This window comes from Chiloscyllium plagiosum, unplaced genomic scaffold (assembly GCF_037043375.1).
Source record: "Chiloscyllium plagiosum isolate Xiang-an unplaced genomic scaffold, Cpla_swu_hap1 HiC_scaffold_3, whole genome shotgun sequence".
Lineage (NCBI taxonomy): Eukaryota > Metazoa > Chordata > Chondrichthyes > Orectolobiformes > Hemiscylliidae > Chiloscyllium > Chiloscyllium plagiosum.
In genome coordinates this window covers 47,298,046-47,312,322 of record NW_028270141.1, presented here as the reverse complement: position 1 = coordinate 47,312,322, position 14,277 = coordinate 47,298,046, and the positions used below count along the sequence as shown (strand labels likewise).

Sequence of the window (14,277 nt, the reverse complement as noted above, 5' to 3'; positions counted from 1 at the left end):
CAGTTGTATAACCATTGAGAAGGACTACACAAACATAGACAGGATGTCTTCTTCATGATGATTCAATGATATGTATCAATAAACATTTTGAGGAAATTTATATGAAGAACTCTAACAATTTGACTTACTACTCAGATCTTTACATATCTTTCCACTGGAGTTATTAGGTGAGCGAGGGTGGGAAGGTGCAGCATTTTCAGTGGACTGAGTCAGGAGTCGAATAGACAGTTGCCTGCAGAATTAATTTGGTGAAGTGTCAAGATGCTGAAAATGTAACTGAATACTGAAACCTTGGGACAGTTTGAACATTTAGGGTTGGCAGCCACCATCACCACCACCGTCACCCCCTCTTTGTGATTTTTCAAGTCATTAAGCCACAGTGCGTGTTACCTTCCTGAGAGAGAATAGTCACTTCTGGCTGATTTCCTTTCTTAAAGGATATAGTGAACCAGATGGATTCTTTGCCAATTGACACTGGTTGGAGAAAGTTAAAACTGCAGATACTAGAGATCAGAGTCAACACGTGTGGCGCTGGAAAAGCACAGCCAGTCAGGCAGCATCCGAGGAGCAGGAGAGTTGATGTTTTGAGCCTACGTTCTTCATCAGGAATGTGGGATGGCCCAAAGGGGCTGAGAGATAATGGGAGGGGGAGCTGGGGAGAAGGTAGCTGGGAATGCAGTAGATGGATGAAGGTGGAGGATGATGTTGACAGGTCGGAGTGGAGGGTGGAACAGATAGGTGGGAAAGAAGGTGGACAAGTAGGACAGTTCAAGAGGGCATTGCCGAGTTGGAGGGTTGGATCTGGGATAAGGTGGAGGGAGGGGGGATGAGGATACTGGTGAAATCGACATTGATTCCATGTGGTTGGAGGGTCTCAAGGTGGGAGATGACATGTTCTTCCTCCAGTAGTTGGGTGACTTAGATTTGGCAGTGGAGGAGGCCCAGGATTTGCATGTCCTTGGTGGAGTGGGAGGGGGAGTTGAATTGACTATGGTTGCATGATTGCCATTAAACTAGCTTTTTATTGAATTTAAATGTCACTATCTGCCATGGTATGTTTGAAACCATGACATCAGAACATTAGCCTGGTTTACTAATCCATTGACATCATCACTAACCACCACCACCTCCCCAACTGCTCTGGAAAACTGGACAAGTGATGGCACTATGTCTCTTGTGGTCTGAAAGAATTGACAGAATCAGACATCTGGCATCTGCAGATTTATTGTTTTTAAGCTGTATTTAGGATTGTGGCCAGGAATTAACGATTAATCTGCAGGACACTGCTACAGATGGCTTGTATAAATCGTATGAGAATTAAAAAAAATGAAGGGATGCATTTTAAAGAGAATTATTTCCTTTAAATACTTCCATTGTTTAGTTGTATCGGAGATGATTTGACTGGGCCTGAAGGTCATATGACGAGACGTCCAGGAATAGGCTCAACCATACTTGTCATTTTGATTTATTGACACAGGGATTCAACAGAGAGAAGGAGAGAGAGAGATATGGTGAAGTCTAGACTGTATTCAACACTGTTGGGTTTTTTTTTTTAACAAGTGGGTCAGACTGAGCTGACCCCATCAATGGAAATTTCTTTCCTATTGTTAGTTTGCTCCACTAACCACAAGTTATAGTTGACTACAAGATGGAGACATTCCTTTTGCCACTTGCTTCCAACAGCAATCTTCCCAATTTTCACAATTAACCACACTTCAAGAAAGGACTTCATAGGCTGTAAAATGTTCTGGGCCATGGGCCATGAAGCTGCTATATAAATGCAATTCATTTTATTTTTCAGCTATGGGCTTCACATATCAAGTTTGTGTTGGATGCAAAGCCAGGGATAGAAATATAGAGTAAGATTTAGCTTTTTACTAGTGCCTTTTGTGAGGCTGTGAGGCTGTGAGGGGTGTATCCTCACATGAAAGGTCAGTGAGGGCTGGAGTAGTAAGGAAGGGGAGTAGCACATTGCCAGTTAATGCAACTGGATGGCATGATGTTAAGGAGGGCTGCCCAGATGAAGTGGCTCAGTATAAGGTGGAGTGGGGCAGGGTGGGTCATGATGGAGGTTGGGGATCGGGGGAGAGTGGGTGGAGATAGTGGAGTGTTGGGGAGAGATTGTCTGTGCAGCCCATAACGCGGATGCAGGAACCGATCCTGAGCCATTGAAGAGGCGTTGCATGTCAGCTGTGAAAGCTGCCTTAGCATGAATTCCCAGGGTCTGAATGTCTCTGGGGCCAGTTTGTGGTTTTATCTTCATGGAGTCTCTCCAATTCTCTCCCAGTCGTCCTATTATCAGCAGAGCCTGTCGGGAGAGAACTTTTAAGTTTGCATTTACAAATCAGCAAAGAGTACTTGTGAATCTGTTACTATGAAGATTTAAAACTCGAGGGGAAAATCTCTCTCTCTCTCTGTCTCTCCCGTACCTCCCCTCCCCCTTCCTTCACCCGTTAAGTAATTTAAATATATTTAAGTCAGAACGGAGAATAAAGTTGAAGTCCAATTGTTTCCCCTCAACACTGTTGGAATGCTAATGATTTCACTTTGCTAATTAGGAATGTGGAATATGTTAATTATCACTTAATGAAGTTTTATTTAAAAGACACTTTTTCTCTGCACCGAGGGTCTGTGGTTGGTAAACGTGCCAAATGTCTCCCCAACTCTCATGCCGACTGTATTTCGTTAGCACTATACTGTTTGCTCTCTTTTTGCACATAGCTTAATGATTTCAAAGGTTACTGCAGATTCCTTATGCATTACTTAAACTCATTTCACTTGCAGTTTTAAGAGGAGCAAAACGTTCTGACTAATCTGGGAGTTTTCCGTTCATTATCTCATGGCACGGAGTCGCTGCTAAATTTCAGCAAGGTCGCTGGGTGCTCTTAGTGTACACACACTGAATGAGTTCAGTTCCGAGCACACTCCACTGCTGTAACCATGGCTGGTTATGGACTGATCAGACACAGGCCCTTTCTGGGCTAAATGCCATCGTTGGCTGCATGAACATTTCACAAATGCAAAATGGCTGCGCATCGAGGGAGAGAGAGACAGGCAGCCTGCAAGAGAGAGAGAGGGTGAAGGAAAAAGGCAGAGAAACAGAGGGAGAAGTGGTGAAGGAGAAAGACAGACAGAGAGAGTGAAGGAGAAGGACAGACAGCCAGTGTATGTGTTTGTGTGTGTCTGAGAGAGAGAGAGAGAGAGAGAGAGAGAGAGAGAGAGAGTGAAGGAGACACAGCCAGAAAAGAATAGACAGGAGAGGGCGAGAGCAAGTGAGAATAATTTCTGGTTATGGATAAATCTGCAGCCTAGGATTTCAGCTGGGTAAAAAACATTTGGAAAAGGCCAGTTCTGCTCCCAAAGAGTGCCTTCTGCTCTTTCTGAGAAGAATGGGAAACACTTGTGGATGTGTGAGAGCGCAGAAAGAAGAATGTGCATTAGACCCTGCGAAGGCTCCTCTGGATCAATCTCCTTACCCCCGCAGCAAACTTTACCTGAAGAGGAAGAGGAAAAAGAAAAACAAGGAGCTGCCATTTCCACCAGAAATTGTCCAGCAAAGGGATGCTGAGAGGTGCAGAGAGATCGCAGCCAGGGCTCCAGCCCTGGCCAGTACCTTGGAGGAAGCTATCAGTCAAGGAGTGCATAAAGGTAACTACCACGGTGACGGTACCCAGGGAGGGAGCCAAGCCAATCCTTGTGGTGACACGAATGACTTAACCAGAGCTCTGGATGGCGGGCTCGGTGATGTCGGAGAGTCCTCCTCCCTCTCCATTTCGGGCAGCTGTTTTCTGTATCAGTTCGAGGGGGATGTGGAATCGGACGGAGCAAGCAGGGAATGTGTGGCTGATGGGAATGACCTGGCCCGGGTGAAGAAGCAAAAGAGGAAGAAGAGGAAGTCGAAGCACGGCGCAGTGCAGGGTGACTCGTTTGACTGCCACCGTCTGAGGTTTGAGCTGAAAAGAGCCATCAGCCTGAGCACAGTTGTGTGGCCTGTCCCAAGCTCGGACATGGGAATGCAGTTTGACTGTCGTCAGTCCAGAAGTCTGGGCAATATTCTCGATCATACGTTTTATAGAACTGGAAGTGGTGACCGTATCTTGGCAGAGCGACCTGGTTTGTCACATCACAAACCACCATTAACGGTCCTCAGAACTCAGACAAAGAGGCAGCAAGGAGCTGCTGACTGCAGTGACTCATCTCCCACAGCACCGGGAAACAGGCTGCTGTCCCTGTCGGGAAAAGTGTCCGGGGAGTCGGCAAGGTGCAGACATAAATATTCAGCTGTGAGTAGACTCACGTCACTGATTAATGAGGTAATGAGTTCCTGATTTTCACCCCCTACTCCCCAACTCTTCCCCATTCACAGCAAAGGCCTTTGATTACATTATTAAGGAAATTGATTCTATTACATGTGTGTTGAGGAATAAACTGCATTAATTTTTTTTAAATTACAGAGATATTTACAGAGCAATGACTGTGTTTCATGTCTGTGCATCAAGTTAAACATGGCATAACAGTATCTCAATCTACATCATATAGAGTCATACAGCATGAAAACAGGCCCTTCAGCCCAACTCTTTCATGCTGACCAAGTTTCATTAACTGAACTAGTGCCACCTGCCTGCATTTGGTCCATATCCCTCTATACCTTTCTTGTCCAGTCCTTATTGGCTCCCTGAAGAGAGCCATCCAGTTAGTCCCATACCATTCTCACTGTTTCCCTGAAAGTTTACTTTAAGTGTATGCAATTTCCCTTTGAATTCATTGTTTTTTCTACCACCATCATTACCAGATCATTCCAGATCATACCACTCGATGTTCCCTCCCTAATTACCCTCTGTCTTTGTACCATCAGTTAATGACACCATGAGTTTATCATCCCTAATCCTGTTATAATGGTGGTACATTAATCAATAATGACGACATAAATTTATTCAAGTCCACATTAGTATCTCCTGCATTAGTTTATCCCTCCAATCTTTCTTCCCCTATACCTTTTAAACATACCTCTGTTATTCAGCTTCATTACCCCTTGTGGTTGTGAGTTCCACATTTTCAGAAAAGAACTCCATATTGGATTTCTTGGTAATTATTCTATATCGATGATATCAAGTATTGCTCTTTGCTGGAATTGGCAACACCATGTTGAATTATCCCAGTTGGGTCATATCTAGAATTTGGCCTCAACAACTTCAAATTGGCCATTGTAGGATGCTGGCCACAATTTTCCTGGAGGCAGTCAATGATGATGCTGCCTCCAGGATGCCTGTCCGATTGAGGAAGCCGACTGACTTGACAAATGGGAGATCCAATAAGAGTACCCGAATCAAAGACACAGTGCGAGAGAAATTCAGCAGGAATGGCAGCTCTGGAGGGGAGAGGCTGGAGCTGCTGAGTGAAGCAGGAGATTGCTTGTCAGGGAGAATGGAAGCTTTAAAAGGTCCGCTGGCTGCAGCATTGAGGTGTTAAAATTTGGCTTTGTCCACGGATGTCAAGGCCTCTTTGTGGATAGGAGCTCCCTCCAGAGAGGACAGCAAAGAAGGTTACTTAAGATTAAAACGGGATCTTGATCAGGTGGGCCAATGGGCTGAGGAGTAGCAGATGGAGTTTAATTTAGGTTTTGGGAAAGCAAATCTTAGCAGGACTTATACAATTAATGATAAGGTCCTAGGGGGTGATGCTGAACAAAGACACCTTGGAGTGCAGGTTCATAGCTTCTTGAAAGTGGAGTCACAGGTAGATAGGATAGTGAAGAAGGCATTTGGTATGCTTTCCTTTATTGGTCAGAGTATTGAGTACAGGAGTTGGGAGGTCATCTTGCGGCTGTACAGGACGTTGGTTAGGCCACTGTTGGAATATTACGTGCATTTCTGGTCTCTATCCTATCTGAAAGATGTTGTGAAACTTGAAAGGGTTCAGAAAAGATTTACAAGGATGTTGCCCAGGGTTTGAGGAATTGAGCTATACGGAGCGGTTGAATAGGCTGGGGCTGTTTTCCCTCGAGTGTTGGAGGCTGAGGGGTGATCTTATAGAGGTTTATAAAATCATGACTGGCATGGATAGGATAAATAGACAAAGTCTTCTCCCTGGGGTGGGAGACTCCAGAACTAGAGGGCATTGGTTTAGGGTGAGAGGGGAAAGATATAAAAGAGACCCAAGGGGCAGTTTTTTCACGCAGAGGGTGATGCGTGCATGGAATGAGTTGCTAGAGGAAGTAGTGGAGGCTGGTACAATTGCAACATTTGAAAGGCATTTTGATGGGTATATGAATAGGGAGGGTTTGGAGGGATATGGGCCAGGTGCTGACAGGTGGGGCTAGTTTGGGTTGTGATATCTGGTCAGCATGGGTGAGTTGGACCAAAGGGTCTGTTTCTGTGCTGTACATCTCTATGACTATATGAGAACGACTGCCATGTCGGGCCTTGCCTGCAGGAAAATAACTCTGAGCTGGAACCTGTCAGGAACGCAGTACTGATGCACTGTTTTCCAACTATACTTCCAACACCACCATCTAACCCATCTCTGCGGTCGTTGGATGATTCAGCACCCTTTCTGTCCTTAATCTGTCAAACTAGATTAGATTAGATTATTAGATTACTTATAGTGTGTAAACAGGCCCTTCAGCCCAACAAGTCCACACCGACCCGCCGAAGCACAACCCACCCAGACCCATACTCCTACATTTACCGCTTCACCTAACACTACAGACAATTTAGCATGGCCAATTCACCTAACCTGCACATTTTTGGATTGTGGGAGGAAACCGGAGCATCTGGAGGAAACCCACGCAGACACGGGGAGAATGTGCAAACTCTACACAGAGTCGCCTGAGATGGAAATTCAACCCGGGTCTCTGGCGCTGTGAGGCAGCAGTGCTAACCACTGTGCCACCGTGCCGCCCACATTGTTTAGTAATTTTCAACATTTCTATTCAGTCAAGCTCTGAGTCTTCTGTTCTCAAAGAAAAGGACACTCAGCCAGATTTTTTTTTCTGATAGGTATAATTTTAAAGTTCTGTATCATCCATGTAAATTGTTTGGCATCCACAGCAGCATCTTTATATCCTTCCTCTATTATGGCAATCAGAATTCTGAACAGTACTCCAACATATCCTTCTGATTTCTCCTTCCTCCCTCCAAACATAATCCCTTACTCCTGGGTTGCTTTTGTTATGGCCTCATTGCCCCGTTTTCACAACTTTTCATGATTTGTGCATTTGCATTCCCCATTCTGTTTGCTCTACTAACCCATTTTGAGTCTTGTTTTCCAAGTGGCCTTCTCATTTTCCTAAATAAAATGTGACTCCTAACACTTCCCTATACTGAGTTTCATTTGAATTAATCTGCAAAAATTGGAAAAAGTAATTTAAAAAATATTCAGTTGCAGGAAGAATGTTTTCACAGGAATTATCCATGTGCACTTTTTACCTGTACCTCTTCACTTCCTGTTGTCCTATTTCTGTAGCAGTTTATTAGCGTATTCTTGTAGGAGGTAGGGGCAGGTTATTGTATCCCTCTTTGTCACTCAATATGATCATGCTGATCTTCAACCTTAGTACCACATTACCACCTACTCATCACGTCCCTTGCTCCCGTATGGTTCCTCTTCCTACATTTGTGAATGCAAAACACCTTTGTAAAGGCATCACTCACAATCTGACCATGAGAGTCCACACTTCCCTCATTTACTTGTCATTTCAGTTTCCCTACATTGCTCTGTGATTGATCATATAGTCTACAATAAAATTATAACTAAACTATGAAGTCAATAATATTATTTCACATCAGCTCACTCATGCTTGTGATTTTTTTTTGTGAAATTATTTTCTTGTAACAAAAGCACAAATTGCTGGAGAAGCTCAGCAGGTCTGTGAAGAGAAAGCAGAGTTAGCATTTTGAGTCGAGTGACTCTTTTTCATGACCCTTATGTTATTTTCTTCTTGTGTTCTTTGAATTTATTTAAAGATTTTACTTCAAGGCTATGACCTCTTCCAGAACTCTGGGTTTGGAATTGTTTTTGCTCAGAGCTGGTGAATTTTGTCTTTGGAGTTGAGTCTGTGCAGGGTGAATTAAACAGTGTGGAACCTGCTGGCGTGTGAAAATTCTTTTTTTAACCTGTAGTTGTTTCATTAAATTTGACAAAATTATTGGGACAAATCTTCAAAGCTTTACTAGGAAAAAAAAAATCATAACTTTGTTTTAAAGAGTTTTTGTGTTTGAAAGAGACAAGAATTGTGATGAATACATTTTGTTGTTATCCTTTTTGTACTCAGTATACATTAGAGAGTAGAGTTCAGCATAGGAGAGGAAATAAGATTGTTTTGTAATGCTACTTGAGTTTCTGAAACAAAGGGAAGGTGATAGCCTCACCTGAGTTTCATTGATACCTGGACAAGATCGACGTCAAATTTCTGGTTCATTACCATCTCTTTCCTCAAATTGATTGAAATCCTTTTGAATTAAGGTAAAGTTTGAAAGCAAATAGGATTCTGAGGGGATGGGGCTGTTGGCGAGCAGGATCCTATGATTAGGAGCTCCATCGTCCATGCTGACAGACTCTCGACAAACTGAGAGTGTTAGCAACCCTACTCAATAGAGAGCCATTGTTGGAGCTGTTACTCCATCCACGTACTCCAACTTTGCATGCAAATAGAAACAAACAAAAGAGTTGAGGAATGATAAACTTTAAAGGAGAGAGATGAGGAAAGGTTGAAAGAAAGATAGAAAGGAGTTATATTCATATAGACAGGAGACAGTGAGGTCTGCAGATACTGGAGATGAGAGTCGAGAGTGATGCTGGAAAAGTGTCTTTCCGCAAAGACCATTCCCTCCATGACTACCTGGTCAAGTCCGCGTCCCCTGACAACCCACCCTCCCCTCCTGGCACCTTCCCCTGCCACTGCAGGAATTGCAAAACCTGCGCCCACACCTCCGTCCAAGATCCCAGATGAGCCTTCCACATCCATCAAAGTTTCACGTGCACTTCAATGCATGTCATTTATTGTATCCATTGTTCCTGATGCGGTCTCTTCTACATTGGGGAGACTGGACGCTTCCTTGAAGAGCGCTTTGGAGAATATTTCTGGGACACCCGCGCCAATCAATCCCACTGCCCCATGGCCAAACATTTCGACTCTCCCTCCCACCCTGCCGAGGACATAAAGATCCTGGGCCCCTTCCACCACCACTTGGCGCCTGGAGTAGAGCGCCTTATCTTCCCCCTCGGAACACTTCAACCCCAGGGCAACAATGTGGACTGCACCAGTTTCCTCATTTCCCCTCCCCCCACCTTACCGCAGTTCCAACGTTCCAGCTCAGCGCTGCCCTCTTGACCCGACTCACCTGCCAATCTTCCTTCCCACCTATCTGCTCCACCCTCCTCTCCAACCTATCACCTTTACCCCCATCTCCATCTACCTATTGCACTCTCAGCTACCTTTGTCCCAGCCCCACCCCCATCCCATTTATCTCTCCACCCCCACGGCTCCCAGCCTCATTCCTGATGAAGGGCTCCAGCCCGAAAAGTCAATTTTCCTGCTCCTCGGATGCTGCCTGACCTACTGTGCATTTCCAGCACCGCGCTCTCAACTTATATTCATATAGAGCCTTTCTGCAATACCAAGGCATGCCAAAATGCTTCGCAACCATGCGAGCCCTTTCTGAAGTTGTAATTACTGTTGAGATCCAGGAAACGTGGCAACCAACTTGGGCATAGCAAGATCCCACAAACAGCTTTGTGGTAATGACCGCACAATATGACTTTAGTTTTTGTTGGATATTTGGAGAGATCGCCAGAAGAGAGATTACAGTTTGACTTTGCATGTGTAATAAATGGGGCTGTGGTGGGTGGAGTTGGAGATTGATTAGGAGGAAAAATGCTTTTTAATGAGAACAGGGAGGTTTTGTCAATATAAATTGTAAGGTGCAGTTGGATAAAGAATGTTTACTTGTTATTTGTTAATTCGGAGTATATAATATCTATATGGAGAAAGTGAGGACTGCAGATGCTGGAGATCAGAGCTTAAAAATGTGTTGCTGGAAAAGCGCAGCAGGTCAGGCAGCATCAAAGGAACAGGAGAATCGACGTTTCGGGCATAAGCCCTTCAGGAATTCCTGAAGAAGGGTTTATGCCCAAAACACCGATTTTCCTGTTCCTTTGATGCTGCCTGACCTGCTGCGCTTTTCCAGCAACACATTTTTAAACTATAATATCTGTATATTCACTGTGATATCTATATCTGAACAATAGATGGCAGACACGTTCAACCTGTTAGAAGATATTAATTCAAGAGTTGCTGACACAACTCATACAATGTAATAAGACTTTATACCTTGTAAAAGAAATATCACTTGCTGCCTCATCCCCAGTAGTCCATAGCTTTTGTATCAGTTTTATCTGATTTTCTTCCATGAACTACAAGTTTCTCACTTCCACCATGCACTTCATTTTCATGGAAAATAATCTTAGGAGTGAAACATCCCTTTGTCAATGTAATTTCTGCCCAGATATTTCTTTTTCTTGTGTTCTGTTTCTTGCTTTTCCCCACTCTATTTTGTTCCTTCACTATTTTCATCGAATCATAGAATCACAGAATCCCTACAGTGTGGAAACAGGTCATTTGGTCCAACAAGTTCACACTGACCCTTTGAAGAAAGTCCCACCCAGACCCATTCCCATACCCTATTACTCTACATTTTGCCTGACTAATGCACATAGCCTACACATCCCTGAACACTTTGGACAATTTAGCACGATCAATTTACCTTTCATGAACGAACTTGTTACCTTGCTTTATCACTAGCTCCTCTGGATTCTCCGTCCTCACCTACATTTATTTATTTATTACTTTTAAAGATGCTGTTGCTAATGCATGTATTCCACTTTCAAATGGATAGTCAGTCCTGGGATGTGATTGATTAGGTCCAGGTTTTACGTTGGTTCTAATTGGTATGAGGCAGGATTTCTAAAACTGATGCCTCATTGATAGGTTTTCAATGTTAGCTATTAGAAATACTTCAGAGAGAAAAGAGTGTACATAACCCTCTATTCCCTCACTCTACCTCTTCTCTGTAAACGTCTTCACCTGGACAACCTTTCTCGGACTTTTCCACCAATTGCGTGCCTCTTATGCATCCCCTATTCTGCTTGCTGCACCATCAATAGCTGTGCCTTCAACTCACCTCAGCTGGAAGCTGTGTAATTTCTGCCTAAACCAGTCTATCTCTCACCTCCTTCAAGCTCCATCTATTTTGATCAAGCTTTCAGTTACCTGTCAAAATGCCTCTGTATGCTGCTTGTCACATTTTGTCTGATGCTGCACTTGGGATGTACCCTGGGTGGTCTTACAATGAAAAAGGTGCTATGCAAGTATTTGTTGTTAGTATACCTGTTGGGATGGATCAAATGTGTTTTACTTAACTGCCATTCTAGTCTAACTCGATCTGTTGTCCATGACACCCAGTACTGAATGTATTCAACTTAGAGTTTATCCAAGGAGTGAGGTTGGTCATTTGTGACAGTGCAAAATGGGCATTACAGGTTTGATCACCCAATTTTACCATGTTTTTGTTTCAAATCCCTTTTATCGCTGCCCCAAATTGATCCCTCCTTCTGTCTTAAACCCATCTTAATAATAATAGTATTTTATTTCATGAAACACATTTGCAGCCCGAAGGTGGAGTTTTACTGAGACTTGTGTCAAAATGTTAATTTGCAGGCTAAGAGTTTGCGAGAGTTACAGCTGGGGAAGGGAAATTACGATGCAATTAGGAAAGATTTAGGAACCGTAGAATGGGGAAGGAAACTGCAGGGGATGAGCACATTAAAAATGTGGAGCTTATTCAAGGAAAAGCTCCTGTGTGTCCTAGAGAAGTATGTACCTGTCAGGCAGGGGGGAAGATATAGAACGTGTGAGCCGTGATTTACTAAGGAAGTGGAATCCCTGGTCAAGAAGAAGAAGAAGGCTTATGTTAGAACAAAATGTGAAAACTCAGTTAGGGCGCTTGAGGGTTACAAGGAAGTCAGGAAAGACCTCAGAAGAGAGAGCTCAGAAGAGCCAGGAGGAGACATGAGAAGTTGTTGGCGGATAGGATCAGGGTTAACCCTAATGCTTTCCATAGGTATGTCAGGAATAAAAGAATGACGCGAGTTAAATTAGGGCCAATCAAGGATAATAGTGGGAAGTTATGTGTGGAGTCAGAGGAGATAGGGGAAGCACTAAATAAATATTTTTCGACAGTGTTCACTATAGAAAATGAAAATGTTGGTGAGGAAGATACAGAGATACTTGCATCTAGACTAGAAGAGATTGAGGTTCACAAGGAAAAGGTATTAGAAATATTGCAGAGTGTGAAAATAGACAAGTCCCCTGGCTCGGATGGGATCTATCCCAGGACCTTCTGGGAAGCAAGGGAAGAGATTGCCAATCCTTTGGCATTGATCTTCAAATCATCATTGTCTACAGGAATAGTGCCTGAGGACTGGAGGATAGCAAATATGGTTCCCTTGTTCAAAAAGGGTAGTAGAGACAACCCTGGTAATTACAGACCAGTGAGTCTCACTTCAGTTGTTGGTAAAGTGTTGGAAAAGGTTATAAGAGATAGGATTTATAACCATCTAGAAAAGAATAATCTGATCAGGGACAGTCAGCACGGTTTTGTGAAGGGTAAGTCGTGCCTAACGAATCTTATTGGCTTTTTTGACAAAGTGACCAAACAGGTAGATGAGAGTAAACCGGTTGATGTGGTGTATATGGATTTCAGCAAGGCATTCGATAAGTTTCCCCACAGTAGGCTATTGTACAAAATGCTGAAAATGTGTTGCTGGAAAAGCGCAGCAGGTCAGGCAGCATCCAAGGAGCAGGAGAATCGACGTTTCGGGCATGAGCCCTTCTTCAGGAATGAGGAAAGTGTGCCAAGCAGGCTAAGATAAAAGGTAGGGAGGAGGGACTTGGGGGAAGGGCGTTGAATTGCGATAGGTGGAAGGAGGTTAAGGTGAGGGTGATAGGCCGGAGTGGGGATGGGGGTGGAGAGGTCAGGAAGAAGATTGCAGGTTAGGAAGGTGGTGCTGAGTTTGAGGGTTGGGACTGAGACAAGGTGGGGGGAGGGGAAATGAGGAAACTGGAGAAATCGGAGTTCATCCCTTGTGGTTGGAGGGTTCCTAGGCAGAAGACGAGGCGCTCTTCCTCCAGCTGTCATGTTGCTATGGTCTGGCAATGGAGGAGTCCAAAGACCTGCATGTCCTTGATGGAGTGGGAGGGGGAGTTGAAGTGTTGAGCCACGGGGTGGTTAGGTTGGTTGGTCTGGGTGTCCCAGAGGTGCCTGTACTTCGCTGTAATGTTCAAAGTTCTATGTTCTAAGGAATTAGATTTAAAAAAAGCTCAGGCATCATGATTGTATAGTAACATAAATAAGCAAATGTATTCAGCAGGTATCAGCAAGTGGTGAATGGGATGTGAAAAGACTGTCAAAATTATTAAAGCTATAAAAAAAGCTATTTCCACATTATATGTAAACATAATAAAAAATGGGGTTTATTACAGAACATATTCATCAAAATATCAAGCATGCATGAAATATGGTTAATGTCGCTTGTTTTTCTGAAGTCCTGAGGAGAAGATTATTTGGCAGCCACCATCTAAATTTGATCTTTGATCCCACAAGCTGTTGTGGGAATATGTTCCACCATATGGCCTTTTCCCTCGTGCACAACACTGAATCGTTTTTGCTGGGAGTATGTGCTTTGCTTAACTTATTTGACACTGTTTCTCAATGAAATTTTCCAAGGTAGGGAGGCCAGTATGACAAAAGGTCATGGGCAAGGTACAAATCGTTTGGTTCCGTCCTGTAGTCTTTGTACTCATGCAGCCCAGCATATTGTGCTCCTGTAATGGCGACACATCGACTATCTGATACATCATTCCAAACATGACCATATGTTGCAATTGGGTAATCAAGTTCAATTTAGCTACATCATCTACAGTACATGGTAAAAAGGAAAGGTGAATTCAGTAGCACATTTTGTGACCTTGAAACATACCAATGTACTTTTTTAATGTTTGAAGTGTGGTGATTGTTGCAATTTAGGGCACGCTGTAAAATTCCACAAACAGCAATGTGACAATGACCAGAATAATCTGTTTTTGAGGTACTGGCTGAAGAGTTTGTTGTTCTTGCTGACAAGGACAGCATTTATTTACTCATCTCCAATTGTCCTTGAATTGAGGGCAGTTAAAAGACAACCACATTCTGGGCATCCTTTCCTAAAAGGATAAGACAG

The 14,277-nt window shown here is 43.6% G+C and overlaps 1 protein-coding gene across 19 annotated transcripts in view; it reads left to right on the top strand.

Moving 5' to 3' along the window:
* Positions 1–14,277, top strand: part of dst (dystonin) — a 617,802-nt gene that overhangs the window by 229,601 nt on the left and 373,924 nt on the right. Inside the window, exon 1 of one of the 19 annotated variants that reach the window (XM_087979179.1) lies at positions 3,084–4,313. The exons of 17 other annotated variants lie outside the window; for them this stretch is intronic. In XM_087979179.1, the coding sequence (XP_087835305.1) occupies positions 3,390–4,313 (924 nt within the window). In that variant the 5' untranslated portion in view covers positions 3,084–3,389. Of the gene's footprint in view, positions 1–3,083; positions 4,314–14,277 lie in introns of those variants that run through there. One more of the 19 variants, XM_087979260.1, reaches the window with a different exon arrangement.